At 45.1% G+C, this 12,425-nt stretch overlaps 1 protein-coding gene across 2 annotated transcripts; it reads right to left on the bottom strand.

The window, feature by feature from the left end:
- Positions 1-549: 549 nt before the first annotated feature.
- On the bottom strand, positions 550-3,374 carry LOC129866690 (fibroblast growth factor 3-like). Of its 2 annotated transcripts, XM_055939497.1 has the most exons (4): positions 3,042-3,374; positions 1,872-2,059; positions 1,384-1,487; positions 550-1,103 (listed from the first exon to the last, which is right to left on the bottom strand). In XM_055939497.1, the coding sequence occupies exons 1-4, from the start codon at positions 3,098-3,100 to the stop codon at positions 765-767; spliced, it is 690 nt and encodes a 229-aa protein (XP_055795472.1). In that variant the 5' UTR covers positions 3,101-3,374; the 3' UTR covers positions 550-764. The 2 variants fall into 2 exon arrangements, with proteins under 2 accessions (XP_055795472.1, XP_055795471.1); XM_055939496.1 differs by lacking the exon at positions 3,042-3,374 and having other exon boundaries at positions 1,872-3,031.
- Between the last annotated feature and the right edge of the window lie 9,051 nt (positions 3,375-12,425).

Genomic DNA, 12,425 nt, shown 5'->3' on the forward strand with positions numbered 1-12,425 from the left:
CAATGGAAACAGGATGCACCTGAGCTCAATTTCGAGTCTCATAGTTAAGGGTCTGAATAGTTATTTAAATAAAATAAGGTATTTCTGTTATTAAATTAGCAAAAAATTATATATATATTTTTTTGCTTTGTCATTAGGGGGTGTTGTGTGTAGATTGATGAGAGAGAAAAAATAGTTCATACATTTTAGAATAAGACTGTAACTTAACAAAATGTGGAAAAGGGGGCTGATTACTTTCCGAATGCACAGTATATATCCATATCCATCATTTAGCAGATGATTTAATCCAAAGTGACTTACAGTCAGTCATGCTTGCCTTCATATAGGTGGTCCCAGCTGGGATCGAACCCACAATCCTGGCGTTGAATGCATCAAACGCTACTAACTGAGCTACAGAGGACAATTATTAGAACAAAGTGCTTTTTGTACAAAACATTATTGGGTAATCCAGACATCTCTGTATGGAATGGTCCTCCAGAAAAATTACACAGGACATTAACTGCATCTATTTACGATAATGTGAGTTAACAATAACAGTACAAAGATACATTCAATACATTGACCACTTTATTCATAAGACAGTATGATGCATGCATTCTCTATATAAAGTTGTACATTATTCCAACAGTATCATTATGTCAGTTTAAAGGAGGGAAAGGTGTGCTGGTGTTTCTCAGTCACCAGGTAGGTAGTCTGGCTGTGGGCAGCGTGGAATGACATGAGTCAGACTAGTCATCAAACTGCCTGGATATGGAAACATGTCTCTATCTCCTTTGCCCTGTCTTTCCTGTAAGTCTGAGGGCAGTCTGCCTGTACCCTAGACTACTGTTGAACAACAGGTGAACCATGTCATGGTCCTTGTGGCCAAGGACCCTGGGAAGGAAGAGGGACGCCTTCTCTGTCCTGCGAGTCTTCAGGCCACGCTTTGGCCGGCCCTTTCCGTTGATCGACACGTACCACAGCCTCTCAGCACTCGCCCTTCGCCTGCTGCTGCTTCCTGTTGAGGTGGAGGGAGTGGTCGTCTGGTAGTTGCGGGAGGCGTAAGTGTTGTAGCCTAACTCATGGATCCGCTCCATGAACTCACACTCCTGGTTGAAGGCAGCCTGAGAAAAGAGACATTTAGTTGAAACCAATATGCATTACAACGAAAGCTTTATGACCATGTTATATTAAAATGAGACTGAACATGAATGGTAGTCAATTATCCAATTATTAGAGAGAGAGAGAGAGAGAGAGAGAGAGAGAGAGAGAGAGAGAGAGAGAGAGAGAGAGAGAGAGAGAGAGAGAGAGAGAGAGAGAGAGAGAGAGAGAGAGAGAGAGAGAGAGAGAGAGAGAGAGAGAGAGAGAGAGAGAGAGAGACCTCAGAGATCATGCCACATTTACCGATGCATATAGTCCTCCTTTTTCGTTCATGGCCAGATATCTATCAGAGAACAGTCCTTTAATCACCACCACTCCCACATCCACTGCTGCTATCTCCAATATGCCTGGATGGAAACATTTATTAATTCTCATTTCCTGCGACACCAAACGTCATGGCAATGTAATAACGACGCTATGATAATGTAGAGACACTACTGTTGTAGTGTTTCTACAACCAGTATGCTTCTGTCTTCACTTTTTGAAGTTGCCTTCTGATCACTCCAATTTACCAATGCATTCGTGACGGGCAGAAAAATGAACAGCATAATAACGTGCGCAATTGGTAAGAAGTGTTCTCGTTTTCATGCTCTATCTAGGACTATTTTAAAAGTGTTTCTGCATAGGCTATTCTTATTCGTCTATAGTCTATATAGTGGCTGAACATAAACTTCATATGCATAGCATATAACAAAGCATAAATATACGAGAGTAAGTTATATTGTACTCACTGAAAGGGTTATTCTCCTCCAGGGTCCCGTCTATTCTCCCATTGGGATGTATTTGTAAGTGATACTTTGTGGCGCAGTACAACTTTCTGTGTCTCGGTGCTCCCCCAAGGTGCTCGTACACTCCTCCACGCCCCGCAGCATCCCTGCGCTGCCTCGAGTTAAAGCTCTGATGCTGTGGAGTTGATGTCCTAATCGCCATAGAAGAACGGGGCTTTTGGTGACTGGGATGCATCAAATTCAACAATAACAAAACCAGTATTATAACCATTATGGCATGGCCGAAAATAGTATTTTAGTCCTTTTCCATGAGTGCCAAAATCGGAATCAATAGGTTCCATCGAAGTCTTATAAGGTCCATTGATTAATCCACCCCGAAAAAATGGGTACTCTTCAAACATCTACTTTTTACAAACGGAAGTTAGGATTGATTGAAACAGCCTCTCGTGACAAATATAGCGCGCACGAGAGAATGTCCAAGTTGCGCACAAAAATTAAATAATCATCATTCAAGGCAAGGTACCGTTTTGTGTGAGCTATGTGTGCAGTATGCTAGGCTATGGATGGATAAAATTACATGACATTACACACAGCGGCTCATTGCTGAAAGCCGCATCACAAAGGGCGAGCCAGGCATCTAAGGGCAGGGCTTTTGATGGATCCAAAACGCCAATTAGACATTCCCAAATTAGACACTGGGTTTCGGCATAAATATTCCCCTGGTCAATTCCATTCTTGGCCACTTGGTGAGGAAAAGCTAAAACGAAGACGTCGGCTGCGAAGATGGCAGAAATCGTTTCAAATTCTAAACAGCTAGACAATAAAACGTTATTTAGAGGGCAGACATATTAATACAAAATATATTGGTATTGTTACATCAAGTGTTCATACAAAGACCCCTAACAAGAAATTGGTAAATGTAATGACTGATGTCTGTCTGCTTGTTTTTCAGTGTCAAAATACATCTGACTGAATAACAAATATATATTTTGAAGAGTTAGATGTATAGAGTAGAGTTATGGGTTATGCCATGCAGTAACGGTGCGTGGGTAAAATCACTGGGGAAGCCAGCGGTGTTTGCTGTTAATTCATATACCTTGCGACCATGATATTCAGTATAGGCCTAAAGGCAGAGACAATAATACGACAGTGGCACAATAAATTCAACCACACCTTTGTTTTATCACAAAAAAACGGGTAGCAACCTCTCTCCGGTGAAGTCCACGATGCATATTGCATGTACCAGACAGTTGTTTCCGACATTTTCGGGCCACCAAACAACCATTGATGTATTCATATATTCACATAGAGAGTTACCGCAAGTTGCAAAGAAAACAGCAGCTGCCTCAACTATTCCAGCAACTTCAACATTTCGGCATCACCAAATCACCTCTGCTTAGTCTAATAAAGTGAAACTAAAAGATACCAAAAACAATTTTGTTCAATCAACGTAAGCTAAATAGGATGTGGCTGTCCATGGTTCTGATTTCTCCTTGCGTGTGTGTGCATGCGTGCGCGCGCGTTCCTGCATGTAGAAAAACACGTTGACTCACCCTACTTGTAGAGAACCGCCAATGCCATCCTCCTTGCTTTCTTGTTGAGGAAACATCTATCACTATGCCATACAGTACAAGCAGTACACACCTTTATTTTTATGTGTCCTAGGCTACCTTTCTGAAATGCTTGCTCACTAGAAACCCTAGTTAACATTAGTCTGCTACTGTACATCCAGCTACTGTACACATTGAACTTAAATCCTCTCAGGCCAGGGGCACCACAACGTATGAATTCATGGTTGGATCAGAATTGCTATTATAACCATGGCCAGTATGGAGAACTAAGTAAAACCACAAGTCCAAATCTCTATCTCTGTCCATGGCTAATTTCGGGAAAGGGACAATTTTAGCTAGCTGGCTAGCTAGCAACAACAACAACGAGATGCAACAATTCAAGTTGTTTCTGTTAATGATGTATGCTCTCAAAGCGATTTGATAGGAGTAACGCCAAACGCGGGCTTCCCATGACACTTTTATTTCCCCCTCCAGGACCATTCACAGTTGAGCTCGCTCAGTTCAACTCAATGCTGATTGGCACATTTTTTATATTTTTTTTGTCAAGGGTGGCAAAATGCTGGCTTCCCTTGCATTCAACGCTACAGGCGGCAACAATGTCATACTTGTTTGGACCAGACAGTATCAGATAGATGGCCTACACAGTAGAGAGACAGAGGGGTGCTGCTAGGGTGCCTTCTCCTGTGAGATACATTCACCCTCTTGCGAATTGAAGGAAAATGATGAAACACAGAGAGATGAAAGATAAATGACTTATGTTATTATTGTTTGTTTTCTTGTATTCTTTTGTGGGAAGCCTGGCTTCCGTTGGCGTGCATGAAAATACGCCACTGATGCGATTTAGACTGCAAGTATAAAGGACATCTGTAACGTTCCTGACCTGTTTTATGTTGTTTTTGTATGTGTATATGGTCAGGGCGTGAGTTTTGGGTGGGCAGTCTATGTTTTCTGTTTCTATGTTGGTTTTGGTTGCCTGGTATGGCTCTTAATTAGAGGCAGGTGTTTTGCGTTTTCCTCTAATTAAGAGTCATATTTAGGTAGGGTGTTCTCACTGTTTGTTTGTGGGTGATTGTCTCCTGTGTCGTCGATGTATGTACCATACGGGACTGTTTGGTTGTTCGTTCGTTTTGATGTAGTCTGTTCCTGTCCGTGAGTTTTACGTTTTAGTTATGTAAGTTCATGTTCAGGTTTTCGTCTACGTCGTTTTCTTGTTTTGTAATTTTGTAAGTGTTTTGTTTTCGTGTGCCGTCGTGTCAAATAAAGAGATGGCATATTTCCCTAATGCTGCGTATTGGTCCACTGATCCTTCTCTCCTCTCCTCATCTGAGAAAGAGGAGGACAACAGCCCTTACAGAATCACCCACCAAACTAGGACCAAGCGGCAAGGGAGAGCTCAACAGAGCAACAAGGACTCCTGGACTTGAGAGGAGATCCTGGACGGTAGAGGACCCTGGGCTCAGCCAGGGGAATATCGCCGTCCCAAGGCGGAGTTGGAGGCAGCGAAGGCAGAGAGGCGCTGGTATGAGGAGGCAGCGCGGCGACGCGGTTGGGAGCCCGTGAGTCAGACCCAAAAATTTCTTGGGGGGGGGGCACACGAGGAGTGTGGCAAAGCCGGCTAGGATACCTGAGCCAACTCCCCGTGCTTACCGTGGAGGTAGAAGGCGTCGTACTGGTAAGACACCGTGTTATGCGGTAAAGCGCACGGTGTCCCCAGTACGCGTGCTTAGACCAGTGTGGGCTATTCCACCTTGCCGCACTGGGAGGGCTAAGTTGGGCATCGAGCTGGATGTCATGAAGCCGGCCCAACGTATCTGGCCACCAGTGCGTCTCCTCGGGCCGGCATACATGGCACCAGCCTTACGAATGGTGTCCCCGGTTTGCCAGTATAGCCCAGTGCGGGCTATTCCACCTCGCCGCACTGGCAGGGCTACGGGCACCATTCAACCTGGTAAGGTTGGGCAGGCTCGGTGCTCAAGAGCACGTGTCCTCCTTCACGGTCCGGTATACCCGGTGCCACCTCCATGTACCAGTCCTCCGGTGGCAGCCCCCCGTACCAGGCTGTCTCTCCGGGTTCTCTCTCCAGCTGTTTCCTCCTCTCCAGCGCAGCCAGTGCCTAGACCACGCACCAGGCTGTCTCTCCTTCTCCTCCCTACAGAGCCGTCCTGCCATGACCAGCCAGAGCCGTCCTGCCATGACCAGCCAGAGCCGTCCTGCCATGACCAGCCAGAGCCGTCCTGCCATGACCAGCCAGAGCCGTCCTGCCATGACCAGCCAGAGCCGTCCTGCCATGACCAGCCAGAGCCGTCCTGCCATGACCAGCCAGAGCCGTCCTGCCATGACCTGCCAGAGCCGTCCTGCCATGACCTGCCAGAGCCGTCCTGCCATGACCTGCCAGAGCCGTCCTGCTATGACCTGCCAGAGCCGTCCTGCCAGGACCTGCCAGAGCCGTCCAGCCAGGACCTGCCAGAGCCGTCCAGCCAGGACCTGCCAGAGCCGTCCAGCCAGGACCTGCCAGAGCCGTCCAGCCAGGACCTGCCAGAGCCGTCCAGCCAGGACCTGCCAGAGCCGTCCAGCCAGGACCTGCCAGAGTCCCTCAGCCAGGACCTGCCAGAGTCCCTCAGCCAGGACCTGCCAGAGTCCCTCAGCCAGGACCTGCCAGAGTCCCTCAGCCAGGACCTGCCAGAGTCCCTCAGCCAGGATCTGCCAGAGTCTCTCAGCCGGGACCTGCCGCCCCTTATCCCGGTGCTGCCCCTTATCCTGGTGCTGCCCCTTATCCCGGTGCTGCCCCTTGTCCCGGTGCTACCCCTTGTCCCGGTGCTGCCCCTTGTCCCGGTGCTGCCCCTTCTCCCGGTGCTGGCCGTTCATTTAGGGGATGTTAGTTTGAGGGTGGTCATTGGGAGGGGAAGACAGAAGCGGGGAGTGACTATGGTGGTGTGGGGACAGCGTCCAGAGCCTGAGCCACCACCGTGGTCAACTGCCCACCCAGACCCTCCCCTGGACTTTGTGCTGGTGCGCCCGGCGTTCGCACCTTGAGGGGGGGGTTCTGTAACGTTCCTGACCTGTTTTATGTTGTTTTTGTATGTGTATATGGTCAGGGCGTGAGTTTTGGGTGGGCAGTCTATGTTTTCTGTTTCTATGTTGGTTTTGGTTGCCTGGTATGGCTCTTAATTAGAGGCAGGTGTTTTGCGTTTTCCTCTAATTAAGAGTCATATTTAGGTAGGGTGTTCTCACTGTTTGTTTGTGGGTGATTGTCTCCTGTGTCGTCGATGTATGTACCATACGGGACTGTTTGGTTGTTCGTTCGTTTTGATGTAGTCTGTTCCTGTCCGTGAGTTTTACGTTTTAGTTATGTAAGTTCATGTTCAGGTTTTCGTCTACGTCGTTTTCTTGTTTTGTAATTTTGTAAGTGTTTTGTTTTCGTGTGCCGTCGTGTCAAATAAAGAGATGGCATATTTCCCTAATGCTGCGTATTGGTCCACTGATCCTTCTCTCCTCTCCTCATCTGAGGAAGAGGAGGACAACAGCCCTTACAACATCACGCTGCTTCCTCCTGATTCGGCTAATACTGAGGCTTGAACACAGGATCTCTGCCTCTCAAACACATCTGACCACCCTCCCGAAGAGTCTTACCCAGTCGCTCCGCGAAAAAGCTATCTATCAGGCATCGCAAGTGGAGACAGCTCAGGGTGAGGATTGAGTTTCACAGATCCCCATCTGCCAGTGTTACTAAGACTGTCCCTGGTCACCAGGAGAAGGCAACACATGATCAGCCACAGAGCAACATCAGTTAAGTGCTTTGCTTCAGGGCACAATTGTAGTTGGTGGCACCTGATATAGTCAGATTTATACTGATGGCAGATTCAGTTAGCAGCTCACTCCCACCAAATATGTCCAGTCAGCACTGGGACTTGAACTGGCGACCCTCTGCTTACTGGCCTGTTTCTCTAACCTCAAGGCTCATTGTTACTGTCCATTCACCTCATTTGGACGTTTGACTCCATGTTCTCTCCATTCTTTCTCACACTATCCTAGTTCACCATAAAATATTGAAGTTTGCTGAAGCCAAGATTTGAACCCGCAAATTACTCCTGCTAAAATTGCTTCCATCTCTACAGCGTTGTGGTTACAATCTTGATAATTAGCACCCCCATCGTTAAGCTACATATGCATCATGCCCTAGGCGTTATGTGAGAGTGGGGCGCTTGCTCATAAAGCCATAGATCCACGGCATATTGCACAGAGCGTACTCACTGGATGGTGTCGATAATTTGCCCGGTCCTTTATACAATGCCTGTTGGCCACAGTTTACCGGGGAAACCTGTTGTGTAGTTTGTCCCACTGTTTAGCTCATAGGCCTTAAAAACTGACTACCGTCTCGTGTTTTTGCTGGTGACTGTGTCTGTCTGATGTGGTGGGACTGAGGGTATAGTTAGATGAGGCACTTTGAAGTATTTTTGATCTGAGGGCCCGGTTAGGGTTGTAGAGAATCAGGGTTGTTGGGCTGTAGGGTTGGAAGGCTATAGAGTTGTAAGCCCTTCTGGCTATTGAGCTAGGACTGTTGTCTGTCTTTGAAAGAGAGCAATGTCATTTCTTTGCCGTTTTCTGTTATTCATCTGGTCAGTCCGGATGACGAGTCAAAACAACATTTTTCTCCTTTACTGAAGTCTATCTTTGGAGATTAGTCCTGATAGAGAAGTCAAAGTGTTTACGTCGAGTTGAATTGTTTTAACAAGTTCCAGATTGCAAGAGATAAACACTTGTTGGTAGAGATCGCCGACCTCACAGATTAGCTAGCTGAAAATACTTACCACCCTCAGGGCACAGCGACAATTATCACTAGGAGTAGGAAATCACCTGAGATAAATGGTTCTGAACTGGTCTATGTATGAATATAAACTGCAGGCAGGCTGTGGAAACACAACACCTCCAGGGTTAAAGGGTTAAATGTTGTTAGCTTGTTATAGAGCTTCGGCCCTTGGCCCTGGATCTAATGATTAGTATACATCTTGCGTAGTCATCAACTTTGTCCAAAATAGAGATGTTCCGAATAACCTAAAAAAATGCTATAAAATTATTCCTTATATTGTCTCAGAGAATAACACCCCTATTTAGGAAAATAGTAGGCTAATGACTCAATAATAAACCCATGCAATGCACATGCAGGCAAATCACCGATCTTGCAGGTTATCTAGCTGAAAATAATCACCACCCTCAGGGCAGTGACAATTATCTTAAGGAGCAGGAAACTCTACAAGTATAGCCCAGTACATCACTGGGGCCAAGCTTCCTGCTATCCAGGACCTCTATACCAGGCGGTGTCAGAGGAAGGCCCCAAAAATTGTCAAAGACTCCAGTCACCCAAGTCATAGACTGTTCTCTCTGCTATCGCATGGCAAGCGGTACCGGAGTGCCAAGTCTAGGTCCAAAATGCTCCTTAACAGCTTCTACCCCCAAGCCATGAGACTGCTGAACAATTAACCAAATGACCAACCACACTATTTACATTGACCTCCTTGGCCCCCTTTTGTTTTTACACTGCTGCTACTTGCTGTTTATTATCTATGCACAGACACTTTACCCCTACCTACATGAACAACTTACCTCAACTAACCTGCAGCCCCGCACATTGACTCGGTACCGGTACCCCCTGTATATAGCCTTGTTATTGTTATTTTATTGAGTTACTTTTATATTATTTTTTACTTTAGTTTATTTCGTAAATATTTTCTCAACTCTATTTCTTGAACTGCGTTGTTGGTTAAGGGCTTGTAAGTAAGCATTTCACGGTAAGATCTACACCTGTTGTATTCGCGTGTGACAAACTCGATTTGATTTGATCTGATTTGCGATAAATGGCTCTGAAATGGTCTATGAGCTTTTTGTTGCCTGAGAAGTTTAGCTTTGTTCATCTTCAGGTCTATTGATTATGACAAATTATTCATAGATATTTGGCCTTTGACCCTGGATCAAATTATTAGTATATCTTACATAAAATGCTTCCATTTATACATTTTAATATGATGTGATGATCCATACATTTAAACAGATTATCAATATGAATCTTTATTGCTTATAGACAAACACCTCTGCTTTGGAAAAAAGTTGTGAAACAATCAACAAACCCGTACACAGCTCATATAGAGACGGTTGATTTGAATGTGGTAAATGATCATATCCATCTGGTATGCTCCTTCAGGCAGATCTGATCTGAGCAGCAGGGAGAATGCAGGGAGCATGCACCCAGCATGGGGGAGGACTGACAGTAAATAAGAAGCAGAACGTTGTTCAATGAACCAGATGCTTTCTAATCTGTAATTTAGGAAGTGTTACATTGTGATGCTCTGCGTTCTCTCAACCAGTTGGCTGGCTCCTCTCTCTGAACATCATCTGGAAGTAGAAATTATGACACATCCTTGTGTCCCTACAGTATTATCAGAACATTATAATGGTTTTGGAAGTGAGAATTCGAACAGATTGTCTCACAAATCGCAACAATGCAACGTGCGATATAAATCATTTCAGGGGGGGGGGGGGGGGCTTTGGTATCACAGATATGAGTATGACCGAAAGGGGGTTTGTCATCAGGTTCACTACTCATACATGGTATTATACCTCCTTGATTTTTGTCTCTTGAAGTCATCAGTAAACATAGCATAGCCATGATACAGTCGGGATAACTATCGCCTCCACAGTGGCCCTCAGGGGCAAAGTACCTCCCCACCCGGCACCCCCCATAGACGTAATTGGTACGTAGTGCACCGAACCCCTCCATTCTCAATGCAATTAAGATCACTCAATGTTCAAACAGTATTAATTCACATGCCAACCAAGCAGGCTTAAGTACTGCATACACAGTACATTATCATCCACTCCAGCTTTACAAAGACACATTGGAGACAAAGGCAATGTCCCAAATGGAACCCTACTCCATATGGGCTCTGGTAACAAATAGTGCACTATATAGGGCATCGGGCGCTATTTGGGATGCAGCCTAAGTGTGGAGAGGCTCTACTTATCAGCTCAATAGAGATCCGGTGTTCATACTTACTACAGAGCCCTGCCCAATCTTAATTACCCCATTCACTGATATTTTTAAAGCATTTTGTAGCTTCCCCATTGATGTCTTAATTTTGATTATGGCTGATAGCCTACGTGCAGGAGAGAGAGGCAGAAAGAGACGAGCAGCTGCATCTACGACCCTCCAGCCCAACTCCTTCCCTTCTTCAGTCGGGAGGTGCACGTGAGCAACACAGGTAGTCTAGACTCTAAATAACCAGCATATAGTAGGATTCACGTCTCCCATCCTTTAACAAAATAAATTAAGTTAAAGAATGGGATTAAGCCAGTGTCTCAGATGAAACTATCCAAGCTGTAGATACAGCTCCTTTAAATGTTGATATTTGGTTGTGTTGTTAACCGAACATAATTGAATATTACTTTTGTAAATACAGTAAATAGCGTAACGTAGCGTAATGTTACAAACTATGTGACATTCAACCTTAAAATGAGTAACACATCCATGGCCACATTTTGAGATGACTGTAACTATACATGTATTCTTATGTGATCATATAAAGGGTGCATGTTCAAGATAGCATGAATAGGTCGTCGCAGGTCTGTGGAGATCTTTGCAATTGTTGTAATAATCTGTGCAGAATCTCGAACAGCATTGATCACTTGAACCATGTATTTCGAATGTAATCTCAACTGCAGTCCATGTCATTAGATCTGCTGTGTAAATAAACAAAATATCGGACATTGGATTCCCATTTGAACTTTGTTGTGCTTTTAAATGGTTGAAAGCATAATGACAACACATTGGAAATGAAACTAACTTTTGGCTGTCTTTTTGAGTGGGTGAATATAGGTTTTAATCTCATTGGTCAACGTCTCAACCAAATATTACCCAATTATCCACATTGAAATGGCGTGGTGTGCCCAGGTGGTTTGCTCTTTCAGTCTGCTGAGAATACTGAGCCACCTACGGGGAATTCTATACCGAGCCACCTACAATGGTTTCTGGTTGGTTTACAACAGCCACTTCATAATAGTTGGGACAATATGTCTCACACAGTCGCTCTGCTTCAGCAGCTGTAAGAGAGAGAATGACCCTCTTGGCTACACTGAAAGAAGAGGAGGTTGAATACAAGTACGCAAGCCAGAAATTGTTCGTAGCTTTCAAAGGAAACCACATTTCACAACAGTGTGCTAAGGTCTACCATTCTGCGGTTTGAAGTATTATGGTTTTATTTCACTCTGCCTCGGATTCCACAAATGGTTGGCACAGAAATCGAACATAAACAACGATAGAGAATAATACGGAGCATATTTAGAAAATGTCAACAACAGCGTAGGGAGTCTTTTGGATTGCAGCCCTTTCTTGTCAGGGTAATAGAGACAGTACTCATTCTAGAATCCAGCTGTTAAATCGTTTGGTTTTCTTGTGAGATGGCACATTTCATACTCGACATGCTGCTTCATACTCCCGTACATACGACTGTAGTTGACTGTATGCTCCTTCATTACCGTATTCTAGCACATTTCGTATTAAGGAATGTTGAAGACTGAAAACTTAATCTTTACTGCAGTCAGCGTAAAATAGGGGTTGGGGAGGGCACACAATGCAAATAGTCCGGGTAGCCAACATGTGGCTTAGCAACAAAAAAGCACGAAATATTGGATTTCTGAGTCTTCGGGAAGACTACTTTCTAGGTGTCCATAATACGAGGCAGGTTTACGAATTGGGTGAGCTATCCCTTTAAAACCAATTGCCTCTCAAATATTCCAGAACTGCTCCCTAGTGTCTGCCATTGCTATGGAGAGAGAGAGAGAGAGTGAGAGAGAGGAAAACAGAGAGAGACGTCCCTGTACACAGAGTCTTAATGTGTTATTGGTTTGATTCTTGGCTACATCTTCAGAAGCAGACCTCTCTCCCTCTCTCTCTCCCTGTGTGTGATAAAGTGTGCAGGAAGCCCCAGGCACCCTG

This window comes from Salvelinus fontinalis, chromosome 12, assembly GCF_029448725.1.
Source record: "Salvelinus fontinalis isolate EN_2023a chromosome 12, ASM2944872v1, whole genome shotgun sequence".
NCBI classification, from domain to species: domain Eukaryota; kingdom Metazoa; phylum Chordata; class Actinopteri; order Salmoniformes; family Salmonidae; genus Salvelinus; species Salvelinus fontinalis.

Excerpts from the sequence above, each read along its gene's own strand:
- LOC129866690 (XM_055939496.1), bottom strand. The coding sequence starts at position 2,139 with ATGGTTATAATACTGGTTTTGTTATTGTTGAATTTGATGCATCCCAGT. Across the intron at positions 1,488-1,871 it reads GGAGGAGAATAACCCTTTCA|GCATATTGGAGATAGCAGCA; the intron begins GTGAGTACAATA and ends GTTTCCATCCAG. Across the intron at positions 1,104-1,383 it reads AAGGAGGACTATATGCATCG|GCTGCCTTCAACCAGGAGTG; the intron begins GTAAATGTGGCA and ends CTCTTTTCTCAG.